The 17,358-nt window shown below is 38.3% G+C and overlaps 2 protein-coding genes across 3 annotated transcripts in view; both read left to right on the top strand.

Annotated features, from left to right (window-relative positions):
* LOC129399329 (cytochrome P450 2C21-like) overlaps positions 1-6,377 on the top strand; it is an 80,087-nt gene extending 73,710 nt beyond the window's left edge. Inside the window, exon 9 of the mRNA XM_055118968.1 lies at positions 6,196-6,377. Within this exon, the coding sequence (XP_054974943.1) occupies positions 6,196-6,377 (182 nt within the window). The remainder of the gene's footprint in view (positions 1-6,195) is intronic.
* Positions 6,378-8,559: 2,182 nt separating this feature from the next.
* Positions 8,560-17,358, top strand: part of LOC101549525 (cytochrome P450 2C21-like) — a 31,416-nt gene continuing 22,617 nt past the window's right edge. For both annotated transcript variants that reach the window (XM_004622121.2, XM_055118969.1), the window contains exons 1-3: positions 8,560-8,727; positions 11,904-12,066; positions 16,187-16,336. In XM_004622121.2, coding sequence (XP_004622178.2) covers positions 8,560-8,727; positions 11,904-12,066; positions 16,187-16,336 — 481 coding nt within the window. The remainder of the gene's footprint in view (positions 8,728-11,903; positions 12,067-16,186; positions 16,337-17,358) is intronic.

Below are 17,358 nucleotides of genomic sequence, written 5' to 3' on the forward strand. Positions count from 1 at the left end.
CCCCAGAGGCAGATGCTAAATAATTTATTTTGTATTGCTTGTCACGAATAATTGACTAAAAATGATCCCAGAAGTTTTCCTTCGAGAAAGTGTGATAATTGTTGCATCTCATTTTGGAGCCATTAAACCTTGCATAAGAGATTATTGACATGTTATTAGAGTTTGGGGCTGGAACAATAGCACAGTGGGTAGGGCGTTTGTCTTGCACATAGCTGACCCAGGTTCGATTCCTAGGACCCTCTCATAGTGCCTGGCAAGCTGCCGAGAGTATTCTGCCTGCATGGTAGAGTCTGGCAAGCTACCCGTGCCGTATTTGGTATGCCAAAAATAGAAACAACAAATCTCACAATGGAGATGTTACTGGTGCTCAATTGAGCAAATCGATGAGCAATGGGATGACAGTGCTACAGTACATTACACACACACACACACATATGTACACACAAACATATATATTTTTATCGAGCTCCCTTCTGTTTATTTTGGTATTTTCTGGGATCTTCTGGCAGAAGGCACTAAGAGAGGACATTTTCCATTTTGCTAATATGATTATGATTTTGAAACAACACGTAATATTTATTTTATCTTATTATAAGGACAGGAGAAGTGAACTTAGGAGTCATTGAGCTATGTAGTCAGGAACTGTGATGGTGAGGGACTCTACAAAGCATCCGTTTTAATTTCTTTCAAGATCATACACCCCAGACTTTTGAAAAATCTGATGATTTTCATTTCAATATTAAAATATTCTAATAAAAACTGAACTACTTTTAGTTGGAATGTTCAGAAATAGCATATTTAATTTATAAATACTAAGGTGAACACTCTCAGCTTTTCTTTCTGCCAAAATACCAAAGTAAACTATAGATGGAGCAATATTTGCCCTGAACTCCAAAGGTAAGGTGTGTGTTTGGTGATAAGCTTACCTCCCATGTTCACAAAATCTTTGGATTCTAAGCTTTGGATTTGTATACATTAATCATGGATCTGTTAATAGCCCTGGTGATTTTTCTATCTTTTTTGAGTTTTCTTTTCTTATGGAATAAAAGGTCCAGCAGAGGGAAACTTCCACCTGGCCCCACCCCTCTCCCAGGCATTGGAAATATTCTACAAATAAATACCAGCGATATCAACAAATCCTTAAGAAAGGTGAGTGTTTGTATACAACATCCCATAATCTCAGGCCTAGCTAGGCCTGGATGTAAACGGTTTATGTTTTGCTTACTGTAACTTTAAATGGCGGTTACTGTTTCCGTTGGTTGATTTGCATATTTGCATATTTGCCTATGTGGCTGAATATGATTGGTTTGTATGTTAATCTCCCTTTCCATATACCATAAGACCCACACCTTTGTCTCAGACTCTTATGGTGAATGCTCACCAGACCAATGTGGCTATCTCTAATACATTATGCCAATAGCCCTTAGCCCCTATTCCAATCAGCATTTTTTCCAAAACCCACAAAAATAACACCGAGTGCAAATAAAAAATATAACCCCAATCTTTGATTGGAGTTCAGGCCAAAGAGCATGTACTGAATCAGCACAAGAGGCTTCACACAAGTTACCCAGGATAACCAAAGAGAAAGGTAAATACCATGAAGGGGAAGGAAGAGATCACCACTCACCGAGTTCCCACAGAGTACTCCCTGGCATTCAGGGGGATACACTGACAGTATTTTGGAAGGAACCAACTCAAGACCACCACAGGCACCATGGAAAAACAGCATAGAATACCCCATCTCCCACCATAGTGAATGGATGAAGATAGCCCTGAACTCTCACAAAGGAGTACCTACATCCATAAATTCTCTGATAAAGAATTCAGAGACAAAATGATGTGGACATCAATGAGTTCAAAGAAACAATGGAATAGACATCCAATAAAATATAGGAGGATATGAGAGAGAAACAATAGAATGGACAGCCAATAAGATAAAGGAAGAAATGAAGGCAGAAACAAGAAAAATACAAACAGAAATGTCAATAATAAAACAAAATTGGTAGATGAAATAAAAAACTCAGTGGGTGCCCTTAACATAGAGTAACAACAGTTGAAGACAGAATCAGTGAGCCTGAAGATGAGCTGCAGAAAATATCCAGGCAACAGTAAAAGACGAAAAAAAGACTTCAAAATAGTTCAAGGGCCTGCAAGCATGGGATGTGTTCAAGGGGAAAAACATAGGAATCATCAGAGTCCGAGGGGACAGTGTGGCATCCTCAATGAGGCAGCAACAGTTACACATTGTTGCTGAAAAACTCCCAAAGCTGAAGAATGCAGGCATCCCGATCCAAGGAGCTCGAAGGCTACCTACCAGCTAAAAGAAACTCTAATAAAAGAAAAACTCCAAGACATCCCTAATCAGAATGTCAAATACCATAGATAGAGAAACAATACTGTAAGCTCCAAGATCAAAGAAGGAAATTGCATACAAAGGAGTGTCCCCTAGATCCATAGCAGACTTATCAGATGAAACCCTCCTTGGATATAGTGAAAAAACTTAAATGAATGCCTCACCAAGAATACTTTATTTGGTTAGATTCTCATGCAGACTTGCAGGAATTATACACTGCTTCATGGATAAACAGCTCAGAAACCCTACTCAAACCTGAACTTAAAAGAAGGACCGAAGAGGCTACTCTAAGACAAGGCATACATCAAAAGCACAACTACTTTCTACAGAAAGATGGCACAAAACCCCATGACAATAATCACTCTCAATGTCAATGGTCTAAATACACCAATTAAGAAGCATTGAGTGGCAAAATGGATTACAAAACTGAATCCAATAATCTGCTGCCTACAAGAATTATGTTTGAATAGTCAGAGCAAACACAGACTAAATATTAAAGACCTGAAAACAATTCTTCAAGCAAACAATTTCAGAAAGGCTGGGGTGGGCGTATTAGTATCTGACATTATAGATTTCAGACTAAAAAAGGTTAGAAAGGACAGCAAAGGCAATTTATTAATTATCAGAGAATATACACATCAGGAAGAAATTATACTCCTAATATTTGTGTTCCTAATGAGGGACCAGTAAAATACTTCAAACAACTGCTAATAGACTTCAAGTAAGACATTGGTAGTAAAAAAATAGTAGTTGGAGACTTCAACACAGCTTGATCACCTCTTGACAGAATAACAACTTAAAACTGGAAAAACAAGTGAAATAAAAAAAAAAACTGGAAAAACTAAACAAAAACTATGAAATACTGGTAACCCAAACATGAAAGCTTGTAACTATCTCACGATGGTTCAATAAAATTTTAAAAATTAGGGGCCGGAGCGATAGCACAGCGGGTAGGGCGTTTGCCTTGCACGCGGCCGACCCGGGTTCGATCCCCGGCATCCCATATGGTCCCCCAAGCACTGCCAGGAGTAATTCCTGAGTGCAGAACCAGGAGTAACCCCTGAGCATCGCTGGGTGTGACCCAAAAAGCAAAAAAAAAAAAAAAAATTTTAAAAATTAAAAAAATAGGTTATATTGGTTTTGAATAAAAAGATGGAGGAGAGATGGCTAGTAGGTATATGTAGGACTTTTTATCCCCCGAAGGTCAAATACACATTCTTCTCCAATGCACATGAAACATTGTCCAAGATATATCACGTGCTGGACCATAAAATGTATTTTCATAAAATCGAGAAGACAGAAATTATATCAACTAACATTTCAGAACATGATGCACTGAAAATAGAATTTAGTGACATATGGAACCAGAGAATTGTATCAAATACCTGGAAATTAAAATAGCTCACTTAACCAGTAGATTGGAGGAAATCAAAGACAAAATCAAAAGTTTCTTGGAAACAAATGAGAATGAGGACATGACTACTAGAGCTTGTGGAACACAGCAAAAGCAGTGTTCAGAGGAAAGTATATAGCTCTACGGGTATTTATCAGAAAGGAAGAAAGGGCCCACATAAAGAACTTGAATCCTCTGCTTAAGATCTTGGAAAATTTCCACAAAAGAATCCAGACCATTCAGGAGGAAGGTAATAATAAAATGGAGCAGAAATTAAATAAGAGCTGGAACACAAAAACACTATATGAAAGACCAATGAAACTAAGAGGTGGTTCTTTAAGAAAATGAATAAGATTGCCTAACCATGATCTTCACTTTATTCTCTCTATACCTTGGATACATTCAATATTTCAACAGATAACTGATTATTATTATTCAGAATTTCCCCCCAAGAATTAAACCTGCTGAAAATGCATCATTTGATAGTTTGTTTCCATGGTTGGGAATGAAGACAGGTAGCGTGTGAAAAGCCAAGCCAGTATATTGAGGTGTACTGGTGGAAGATTCTTCAGGTGTTCCGGTCTGACCTTGTCTGGACTGAGTGCTGTAAATCCATGGCAGTGAGTTTTGTGGCACAGAGAGAGTAGAAAACTTCTTCAAAAATCTACCATTGTATTATAATACAATGGAGAATTGAGAAAAAAAAGACAGATACCAGAAAGAATGCAAATATCATGCAGTGATATAGAAGTTGCAGTTCCCTCCCAGAGTGATGAGAAGTTTACAAGAACATGACTCCTAGAATTTTGCAGAAGGCCTAATAACATAGATCCAAAAAGAAATGTTATACTTTACAAAGACAAGAACTTGAGCTAATAATAGTGCAACTTACTTGTCAAGAATAAAGCACTTAAAAAACAAAACAAAACAAAACAAAACAGTGTACTGAATGGGCAGAGTGATTATACAGCAGATAAGGTGCTTCCCTATCATGTAGACAACCAGGATTGGTCTCTGGCATCCTTTATGGTCCTCCAGCCCACCAGGAGTGATTCCTGAGCAGTGAAGAGCCAGGAATGAGATTTTAGCATTGCCATATGTGACCCCCAAACCAAAAAGAAACAAAAAAAGTATAGTGCACTGCAGAGAGCTTCCTAAATTTTCACACAAGCAAATGCTAAGGTCAGGCTAATAAGATTGGTCTTGCAGTCAATAAGTAATGTCTTGGACTTGTGTTACATAGTTTAATTCATATTAGGATTATTCATTAATCTGATCTATTACAGGGGAAAAAATTCTCCTTTTCTTGTGTCTCAATATTCTCACCTATAAAAGAAAATGATCAGATGAGTGGCTTGCTTTGAAGTCCATGACCCTCTCATTTATTTAATATATATTTTTTTGGTTTGGGGATCACACCTGGCAGTGTTGAGGGTTTACTTCTGGCTCTAGGCTCAGAGATTATATGGAGTGCTGGAGTTCAAACCCGGGTAAGCTGCATGCCCACCAACTGACTGTCTGCTCCACCCCTTTTCCTCCTCTACCCTACCCCTTCCCCTGCCCTAGTCAGTGACCTTTATAACTCACTTTTTTCCTCCTCCTATCAGGGCACAACTATATTTACATCTCTGACATCTGTCCTTTAAGATGCCAAAGAGTTTCCAAATCCAGAGGGATTTGATACTGACCACTTCCTGGATCAAAGTGGCAACTTTAAGAAGAGCAACTACTTCGTGGTCTTTTCAGCAGGCAAGCAAGCTTCATTTTTATCTATAACTAAGGGGATTGTCCTAGAAATAAAACTACGCAAAGATTTTTCTCTCTTGCCCTGACCAGCTAGACAATTCAAAAATTCACTGAGGACATTATATGTAACAGACCTAGGTCTATATTCAGAGATACCAAGAGGAAGACTCATTAACAGATGAGACTAGAGAGAGAATGTTTTTCAGGTGTTTCTGCAGGAGCCTAGAGAGAAGACTTGTATCTTCTGGTCAGCAGGGATAGAGAACAGCAGTTTGAGATTAAAGAAAGGCCCATCTGAGATGTTCCTTCAACATAACCAGGTTTCTGGGCAGAAGCTGGTAAAATACTCAGAATGATCAATTAGAGAGTTTAAAGATGATACTAATTTTTGGAGGCATTGGCAGGAATATGGGAAATAATAAGGGTGAAAAAGAAGTCAGAGACTAACATTAGTGAGATGTTACCATTTTAGATTACTACAGATAGGAGAAGGAGTCTGTCTCTGTATTCCAGAGAGACTTTTCTCAAAGATAGAGGAATGCCTCAACATGTAAGAGATTTCAGAGGTTGACTAACTGGTGGCCTATCAAGTGGAACTGAGGAAATAAATATGATGATATTTATAATATATAACCCTTTGAATTTATCCCTGTCTGATTATTCAAACACTATTAAAATAACACCGTTTTTGTTTCATTTTCAGGAAAAAGAGCATGTGTTGGAAAGGGCTTAGCCTGTATCGAGCTGTTTATATTTCTGACTACTGTTTTACAGCATTTTACCTTGAAACCTCTGGTTGATCCAAAGAACATTGACACTACTCCAGTTCTCAATGGATTAGGCTCTGTCCCTCCCTTCTATAAACTATGTTTCGTTCCAGTCTGAAGAAATTATTGACTGCCAGATTGCAGAGCAATGCCTTGTGGTCTGTGTGTTAGACATTACTCACTTACTTCTTTGCAGCAGAAATGACATTCCTGAACACTGCCTCTTTTAATTTCCCACTCTGCAAGATTCAGTTCAAATTTCTTGCATGAAATAAATCTGCTCTTTATCAAGTAAAGCTACTATTTTGTTATTATTTAGGTAGCATTTGTTATTATTTAGATAGAATTATAAACAATCACTGTCGCTGTCATCCCGTTGCATATTGATTTGCTCGAGTGGGCACCAGTAACATCTCCATTGTGCAACTTGTTGTTACTGTTTTTGGCATATCGAGTACTGTAGGGAGCCATCTTACAGAGCTTGGCTCTTATCGTCTAGTCAAGCGGAGGCTGCTTGGGATTCCTGTGATCTTATCATTTCACCACTTGTCTCACTAGCCAACGGCCATGCCTGATCAACATTTTACTATTGTTCCTGTGGGGGTCCAAGCATGCATACCACCCCCTCCCACCAAGAGGTATAAGATTTGTAACTGTAGTAGAATAAACTCTCTCTCTCTCTCTTTCTCTCTCTCTCTCTCTCTCTCTCTCTCTCTCTCTCTCTCTCTCTCCTCCTCCTCCTCCTCCTCCTCCTCCTCCTCCTCCTCCTTCTGGCTCTGCGTCTGTTCATTTGGTTGCATCCCCTCCTTAGCCCCATGAAGGGTCCTCCCTGCGGGACAGGGTGATGCCCGCAGGGGGGACTCCACAGAGTACACCATGGGTAGCTTGCCAGGCTCTGCCATGCGGGCGCAATACTCTCAGTAGTTTGCCGGGTTCTCCGAGAGGGGCGGAGGAATCGAACACAGGTATTCAATGGGAAAGGCGATAGCCCTACCTCTGTGCTATCGCTCCAAGGACAAAAAAAACTCAACACAAAACTAAACACAAAAATATTATTTTTTAATTTTTCACATAAAATGTGTGAAAATGCATATATTCACTTATGTCTATTGCAATGTTGAGTACAACAGCCAAGATATAGAAATAAATCATGAATTTGTTCAGCAACAGATGAATGAGTAACAAAGCATTGGTGCATTAACATGATAGAATACAATACAGCCATAGGAAAGATGTAATCATGAAATTTCTTGCAACTTGGATGTAGCTTGAGAAAATCATGTTCTTCTCATAGGGAGTGAGACAAATATTGCATGACCTTACTCATCGTTGGTACATGGAGAAAGACACAGAGGAGTGGTAATATCAAGTGTTAACCCTTTTCCTTGCATTCCAAAACTGAGAATACAAATTGGGGTGAATAGGGGAGGTGTTGGGGAATGGAAGACACATAATGACATTGGTGGAGGGTTTTAACACTTTTATGGTGGTGAGGTAAGATAAATGTTAACACTTTTGTAAACATGTGACCTAACATTTAATAAATCATTTGACCCTCTCTAAAGTGTGGAGTTCTTTTCTTTTCTCTCTTTTAATGCACTGTATTTACTTAGTTACGTTTAGATATACAATATTGCAGCACAATCCCACCACCAGTGTCAGTTTCCCTCAACTAAAGTTCCCAGATTTCGGGGCTAGAGTGATAGCACAGCAGGTAGGGCGATTGCCTTGCACGTGGCCGATCCAGGTTAGATCCCCGGCATCCCATGTGGTCCCCCAAGCACTGCCAGGAGCAATTCCTGAGTGCAAAGCCAGGAGTAACCCTTGAGCATCGCTGGGTGTGACCCAAAAAGCAAAAATAAAATAAAATAAAGTACAAAGATTTCTTCACATAGCCCCCCAGCCCTCTCAAGCCTGACCTTCATAAGTTCAGTTGTAGAAGTTTCAGTCCCTTGTGTTCAATGTTGCTGACTATGTGATTTGGATATTTGGCCCTATCATTTTTTATCATCTTTTGTACTTTAACTTTGTACCTGACCTGCTCCCTTTTTCATCTCATTTGTCTATTTTGTCCCTCCCCTGGTGGAGTTATTTTCTGATTGGAATTTACTGTAAAAACACCAATTTATTGATCATTAACTACATGACCACCTTTGCTGTTTGTTTCTGCAATATACCAAAGTGCACTTGGGATGAAACAGCATATAAACTTCAAAGACTAAGTGCAGGATTGATGATCACCTTCCATTTAGTGTGTATTAGTCTGTAGTATCTAAGCTTTGAATTTTCAAAGCACAGTGATGAACCTCTTTATTATTCTGGTAGTTTGTCTTTTATGTCTGATTTCCCTTTTTCTCCGGAATCAAAATTCTTCCACAGGAAAGTTACCGCCTGGCCCCCTGCCTCTTCCAATTATTGGAAATATTCTACAGATAGATACCAATAACATCAGCAAATCCTTAAACAAGGTGAGTATGATTTCTTTTAACTGAATTGCATGCTACAACTAAATAAGACAGGTCAATATCCAAATAAAACATGGTATCAAATACTATGGTTAAAAGATGTAGTTTTAAAGGGTGAGATACTCTCGGTAGCTTTCTGGGCTCTCAGAGAGGGGTGAAGGATTTGAACCCGGGTCCATCGCGAACAAGGTGAACGTTCTACCCACTGCATTATCGCTCCAGCCTGTCATACACAAGTCAACTAATATAAATATACTATCACTGTCATCCCGTTGCTCATCGATTTGAGGGACTTATTGTTACTGTTTTTGGCATATCCAATATGCATGAGTAGCTTGCCAGACTCTGCCCTGTGGGCTCCATACTCTCGGTAGCTTGCTGGACTCTCCGAGAGGGGCAGAGGAATCGAACACGGGTTGGCAGCATGAAAGGCGAAAGCCTAACCGCTGTGCTATTGCTCCAGCCCATAAATATACTATATCAACCAAAAAGAAATGAAACATAACACATTATTTCAGTAGATGCCGAAAACCATCTGAGAAGATTCAATATACATTTATGATAATCAAAGCAATAAGTTGGGTTATCAGAGAAGAAACATACATTAACTAATAAATGACAAACATGCAGCTAATAATGGTGGAATTGAGTAATGCACAGCAAATACTTAATGGTGAAAGCCTCAAAACCTTTTTTCCTATGATCTGACACAATACAAAGATGTCCACTTTCATTTCAGCAACTCAATGATTTTAAAGGCCTGGCCTATGCAATTTAGCAAGGAAAGATATATAAGAGATCCAAGTTGGAAAAGAAGCAAAGCTATCTTATTTGCAGATAACATCATAATATGGATAGAAAGGAAATGGTTGTGTTTTCTTGGCAGAAATCTGGCTTTGTATGTGTGGGCCCTGGGTTTGATTCCTGCATCAACAGTTTCACAACAAATCCAGAAATAACTAATGAGTTCATAAAAAGTGAATATAAAATTAATATACTTAAGCCTATTACATTTCTATATGTATCCAAGTGAGGAAAAGGACTGTTAAGAAAACAATCATATTTATTATTTTATCAGAGAAGATAAAGTACCCTGGAATATACCCAAAAATGGAAGTGAAAGTCTGTAATTATTAGACATTTGAGAGAGAGGAATCACAGAGAAATAGAAAGATGTCTTGTGACCATGGATTGGAAGAACATTATTGAAATAGTCATCTAAAGCATTTTACAGGTTTAGTGCAATCTCTATAAAAATAGTATTATTTTAAGGAAATAATACAAGCAGTTCTAAAATTTGTATGTAACCACAGAAATCCTAGAACAGTCAAAAACAATAACAAAATAAAAGGAAAATGTAATCATCATGATTCCTGACTTCAAAGTATAATGTAATAATAATTACAATCATAACTAAAAGAATGTGATAGTATAACAAAAATAGCATAAGACCAGAGGAATAAAATAGATGCCCAGAAATAAATTCATAGTTATGTAGATACACTTTTTTAACAAAAGAGTTAGGACCATACAATGGAGAAAGGAAAGTCTCTTTAACCTAACAGCATGGGGGAAAACTGAAAAAAGACATGTTAAGAAGAACCAAAGAATGTTACTTACTATTTGCCATCATATAAAACAATTAACTAAAAATGAGTTGAAGACTAGGAGCTGGAGATACAGTACAGCAGGTAAGGCATGCCTTACACAAGGCCAACCTGGGTTCAATCCTAGCATCACATATAGATCCCTGAACACTGCCAGAAGTGATTCCTGAAAGCTGAACCAGGAATCAACTCTCAGCACTGTTGGGTTTGGCCTCAACCCAATCCAGTTTTTTTTTTTTTTTTGCTTTTTGGGTCACAAGGGTTACCTCCTACCTTTGTCTCAGAAATTATTCCTGACAGTGCTCGGGAGACCACATGGGATGCTGGAAATCGAACCTGGGTCCGCCTCATGCAAGTCAAATACCCTACCTGCAGTACTATCGCTCTAGCCCTTTAAATAAATTTTTATATGAATTAGATATTTAAATACTATATCCCAAACTATAAATTACATAAGGGTAAAAATGTGATAAAACCAAATAGGCAACCTAGTAATTGGGAGAAGATTTTTGTACATTATTTCCTGCTGATGGGTTGATATCAAACTATCTTAAGAACCCACACAAATAAGAATCAAAAAAATCAAGCAACCCAATCAAAAAGTGGGCAAGAGAACTGAATGACACCTTTCCTGAGAAGACAGAGATGAATAAAGAATGACCCAGAAATTAGTCAAAAACAAGAGTTGCTCTGTCACTGTCACTGTCACTGTCATCCCATTGCTCATTGATTTGCTGGAGCGGGGACCAGTAATGTCTCCACCTTGACACTTGTTACTGTTTTTGGCATATCAAACACTCCATGGGTAGCTTGCCAGGCTCTGCATTGCTATTACTCAAAACAATAATGATATATATCACCTGACACCAGTGATAATGACCTATGTCTACAAACTTGAACATAATGTTACCAAAGATGCAGAGAAAAAGAAACTGGTATGCTCTTGATGAAAAGGTAAATTAACAAAGCCGTATGGAAAATGTCATGGAGATTTTTTTAAAAACACTAAAATGAAAGTACCATATGGATTCAGCTTTTCCACTCTTAGGTATTTATCTAAAGTATATAAAAACACTAGCTTGAAAAAATAATTGATTCTCTGTATTAGTTTACCTAGCTTTTCATCATAGCAAAATGTGAGTCATCCTAAATATAGTTGACTGCATAAAGAAGTAGTGGTACATATATACTCAAAATGGTGAGTATACTAAATGAAGTAAGTAAGAAAGAGAAAGACTATTACTGAATAATTGAACTGATATGTAGAATATAGAAACTAGAACAACTAAACTAAAAAACCCAACACATTAACTCATAGACTTGATGGAATCTCAGGTAGTTATGGCAGACAAAGGGAGAGGGCATGGGAAGGATGGACAGAGGCTCATTCTGATGCTGAAAGATACTAGAAATTTAGTGGTTCATTGGTGTTACATATGTATGTAACCCCTGTAAGCTCAGTTTTTGAAATTCTAAATTTTAGAGTGTTATAAATGAGTGATAAAAATTTATTTCCTCTCTGCATTTTAAATTTTGAAAATGAAACTATCCTATTTTCTGTTTATATTCCAGCTTGCAGAAGTCTATGGCCCTGTGTTCACTGTGTATTTTGGCATGAAGCCCACGGTGGTGCTGCATGGATATGATGCAGTGAAGGAAGCCTTGATTGATCATGGCGAGGTATTTTCTGGCAGAGGAAGTTTCCCAGTGATATATCACATGTCCAGAGGCTTAGGTAGGCTTCTCTTTGGGGCATGTGTATGGGTTTGTAATTATAAAGATTCGAATAGAGTAAGGAATTGGAAATTAAATTTACAAAAATTTATTATAACAGCATAATTCTAATATTATTTATATAAGGATAATCCATACTTAAAATTGTGAGGATAACACAATTTAATGAAATATTCAATACACTGAAACTAACTTCTAATGTTCTGCAAATTAATTTTTGTTTGTTTGGGGGCCATACGTGGCAGTGCTCAGGGCTTACTCCTAGCTCGTGCTCAGGGATCAATTCTGGTAGTTCTCAGGAGACCATATGGGGCTCCAGGGATGGAACGGTGGACAGCTGCTTGTAAGGCAAGAGACTACTACCCACTATACTCTCTGACTACACTATATTACTCTGACCCCAGTAATGTTATGCAAATTTGTGTCTAAACTATAGTCTTTAAAACTATAACTAGTTAAGATAATGCAAAAAAGAGAAAAGTCAGAGAAGAAAAATAATCGTTATCTTATTCACGGGAATTATGCTTTTAGATTCGAGTCATGGATGCCAAGAGGCTATTTTAGGAAACATGTATATTATGTATAGAGCTAGCATAGATTTGTAATATTGCAATCTTGCTTTCAAACTATTCTTATGAAAATGCATGAGAAATATTTTAGTTTCAAAAATTGTTTATTAGTGAATCACCATGAGGTACAAACTTTGATGCTTGTGTTTCAGTCTTACAATGCTAGTGTACCCATCTCTCCACCATTGCCAATTCTCCACCACAAGGAATCTCAGTATACCTCCCACCCACCCCCCACCCTACCCCATCTCTGTGGCAGGGCATTCCCTTTTGTTCTCTCTCTCCTTTGGGTGTTATGGTTTGCAATAGAGGTATAGAGTAGCCATCGTGTTTGATCTATAGTCTACTTTAAGCATGCATCTCCCATCCTGAGCGGGTCCTCCAAACAGCACCTTTTATTTGGTGTTCCCTTCACTATCTGAGCTGCCTTTTCCACCAGCATGTGAGGCCAGCTTCCAAGCTGAGGAGGAAACCTCCTGTCACTTATCTCTACTATTTTTGGGTGTTAGTCTGCCATTCTGTTACTTTATATTCCACAAAGGAGTGCAATCTTCCTATGTCTGTCCCTCTCTTTCTGGCTAATTTCGCTTAGCAGAATACTTTCCATGTTGATCCACTTCTATGATAAATTCTTGACTTCATCTTTACAAACAGCTGCATAATAGTGCATTGTGTAAATGTACCAAAATTTTTTTAACCAGTCATTTGTTCTTGGGCACTCGGGTTTTTTTTTTCAGATTTTGACTATTGTAACCTGTGAAGCAATTAACATATGAGTGCAGATGTCATTTTTACTACATTTTTTTTGCATCTCCGGGACATAATCCCAGCAGTGGTATAGCTGGGTCAAATGGGAGCACAATTTCTAATTTTTTGAGAAGCGTCCATATTGTTTTCCAAATTGCTGAACCAGTCGGTATCCCAATGTGTACATGTACCAAAGCTTCTTTAACTTGTCACCTGTTCTTGGTCACTTGGTTTTTTTTCCAGATTCTGGCTATGTAAACGATGCTGCAATGAACATATGGGTGCAGATGACATTTCTACTATACCTTTTCTGCATCTCCAGGATATATTTCCAGAAGTGGTATTGCTGGGTAAAATAAGAGCTCCATATCTAATTTTTTGAGAAGCGTCCATATTGTATTCCAAAAGGGCTGAACCAGTCAGCATTCACACCAGCAGTGAAGGAGGGTTCCTTTCTCCCACATCCATGCCAACACCAGTTGCTTTTGTTCTTTTGGATATGTGCCAGTCTCTGTGGTGTGAGGTGGTAATGAGAAATATTTTAATCTAATAAAATACAAGCAAAATATCATCACTAAAATAAGGATATATAAGAACATATATTTGATACTACAAAACACTTAAAAGTTAAGTTCTTAAATTTCTTCATCTTGTGCTTTTTTTTCCCTTTTGAGCCAGTCTCCAACTGTCCTGTGGTCTGGTGTGTTTTCTGGGTTTAGGTAACATGAAAAAAAGAATGGAGCCAATTCCACATGAATACCATTCTCTAAGATCTTCTTGGAGACATTTTTAAGAATATAAATATATATATGTTAATTTTTAAATGAATCACCGTGAGGTACAGTTACAGACTTACAAATTTTCGTGTTTATGTTTCAGTCATATAATGATCGAGTGCCCATCCTTCCACCAGTGCCCTTCCGTCCTCCACCACTAATGTTCCTAGTATCCTTCCCATCCCCGCATCTCCCCACCTACCCGCCCCACCTCTCTGGCAGGTAGATTCTCTTTTAATTTCTTCTCTCCTCTAGGGTGTTGTGATCTGCAATGCAAGTATTGATGGCTATCATGATCAGTCTATAGTCTACTTTCAGCACACATCTCCCATCCCGAGCAGGCCCTCTAAAAACCCTTTACTTGGTGTTCTGTTCTCTATCTGAGCTGCCTTTTTCCCCCAGCATGTGAGGCCGGCTTCCAAGCCATGGAGCAAACCTCCTGGTACTTATCTCTACTCTTCTTGGGTGTTAATCTCCCATTCTGTTACTTTACAATCCAGAGATGAGTGCAAACTTTCTATATCTGTCCCTCTTTTTCTGGCTCATTTCGATTAACATGATACTTTCTATGTTGATACACTTATAGGCAAAGTTCATAACTTCATCTTTTCTAACAGCTGCATAATAGTCTATTGTGTAAGGGTACCAAAGTTTCTATAACCAGTCTTTTTTTCTTGGGCAAACAGGTTTTTTCCAGATTTTGGCTATTGTAACCAGTACAGCAATTAACATACAAGTGCAGATGTCTTTTCTACTCTACTTTTTTGCATCTATGGGATATAATCCCAGCAGTGGTATAGCTGGGTCAAATGGGAGCACAATTTCTAATTTTTTGAGAATCGTACATACTTTTTTCTGAAAGGACTGAACCAGTCGCTATTCCCACAAGCAGTGAAGGAGAGTCCCTTTCTCCCCACAACAACACAGGTTGCTTTTCTTCTTTGAATGTGTGCCATTCTCTGTAGTGTGAGATGATATCTCATTGTTGTTTTGATCTGCATCTCACTGATGACTAGTGATGAAGAGCATTTTTTTCATGTGCCTTTTGGCCATTCAGATTTGTTCTTTGAGAAAGTTTCTGTTCCTTTTACTGCCCTATTTTCTGATGGGGCTGGTGGTTCTTCTTGTAGACTTCAACCAGTGTCTTGTAAATCCTTGATATCAACCCCTTGTAAGATGGGAATTGGGTGAACATCCTTTCCCATTCTCTAGACTGTCTTTGTATTTTGGTCACTGTATCTTTTTAGATGCAGAAGTTTCTCAGTTTAAGATAGTTCCATTTGTTTATCTCTGTTTCCACTAGCTTGGTTAATGGAGTGTCAATTTTTAAAGATACCTTGAACTTCAATGTCGTGGAGGGTTTTGCTGACCTGTCTTCAATGTACCTTATGGATTCTGTTCTAATGTTGAGGTGTTTAGTCCATTTTGATATGATTTTCGCTTAGATGTCTGATCTTCAGTTTCCTTGGTGCTAATACCACATTCATAGAAATTATTTGGCAAGTAGAAGAAAAACATTGCAATGAGATGATTGTGGCATGTCTCTTATCGGAGGGACGGATATTCATCTGCTTTCTTTCAGTTCACAAGCACTGCCTCTCTTCTTGAGCAGTCACCCCTTTGTTGTATCTTTGTAGAATTTATTTACAGTGTTCAAAATTCAGTGTTGAAAATGTCACTCATGATTTATTAGGTGTGTGATCAGAGAGCTAGAATCTTGCTTCCATAAAATTCATCACCCTCACCAGTGAAAACGGGACAAAACACTATCTTCACAGGATTGGTCTGAGGCTTGAGGGCTGAAGGATGAAGGAGCTATAAAACCAGGAATCTTGTTAAGATAGTACCTGGGTTAGGAAAGGAAGTAGGTGAGGCTGAGCTTCAGGGAAATTCCTTAGGCTGCCACCACTTTTTATATTCCTGCTAAGTATCTTCCTCACTGCCTAAGATGTAGACTATCAGCCAGCATTTGTGGCTAACGAGATTTTCTTCTCTACTTCTTTTTCTGTTTTTTTTTTTGTCTTAATAGGAATTGTTTTCAGCAATGGAGAAATGTGGAAGCAAACTCGACGTTTTGCCCTCACGGTTTTGAGGAATATGGGGATGGGGAAGAGGACAATTGAAGACAGAATTCAAGAGGAGGCTTTGTGTCTGGTGGAAGCCATAAAAAAAACCAATGGTGTGTACTTCATGATGCCATTATAGTAATAATTTGGATAAATAAGGTACTATTAAATACAGACTTCAGAGTGATCTGATAGCTCAAATGCAACAGAACTTTTGGTTCATATAATAAGGGTTAAATAAGGTAATAAGAAGCAAAATGGTTAGCATACCTATTCTTTCAAGCAAATGTGGTATTACAATATCAACCAGAATCTTTCTCTTTGCATGGTAGTGAAATGGGCAAATAAAAGAAATGCCTGGTGTCGCATTGGCACTCAAGATTTCTTTCATAGTTTATAAATTATGAGTTAGGGTGACCTCTAGGTAACTAAGAGGACCTGGGGATTGAGTCTAGCTAAGCACAGAAGACAATATGGATTTTAGTAATCACTTAATAGTTTTGGCCACAGTAATTTTAAAGATGAATTGACTTTTAGGAAATATTTTGAGAAAAAAAATCACATTATCCAGTATATCTATCAAGTCATTGTACTGTGCATCTTACGCGTATACATCACTGAGTTTATAATAAAGAAAGAGAGAGAGAGAGAGAGAGAGAGAGAGAGAGAGACAGAGAGAGACAGAGAGAAAACTTTGGTCTACAAAACACTGCGCCAAAAAATTCTTAGAAATCAATTCATCTTTAAAACTACTGTGGCCAAAACTATTAAGTGATTACTAAACTCCATATTCTCTTCTGTGTATTGCTAGACCCAGGTCCTCTTAGCTACCTAGCGTGGCCCTGAGCACTGTTGGGTGTGATCCTCGTGGCTGTAGGGCACCACCAGTATGGCTCAGGTGTCCCTGGCACTACATCTTCAGACCCCAGCAAGGAACCTTCACGCCTGGGGGCTGAGTGTTTTAGGGAGTAGCCTTGGAGACTCCTGAGCACCACTTGGGAGCCCCCTGAGACAATAAGAATTGGTATTTCAGAGGTTGGATTTGCATTATATCATTTTTCCATGTATAGGCTGCATTGATAGCTCACTTAGAGGGTTTTGGTGTATAGGGAGAGAGAGGCTGTAGTACCAAAAG

This window comes from Sorex araneus, chromosome 11 (assembly GCF_027595985.1).
Source record: "Sorex araneus isolate mSorAra2 chromosome 11, mSorAra2.pri, whole genome shotgun sequence".
Taxonomy (NCBI): Eukaryota; Metazoa; Chordata; class Mammalia; order Eulipotyphla; family Soricidae; genus Sorex; species Sorex araneus.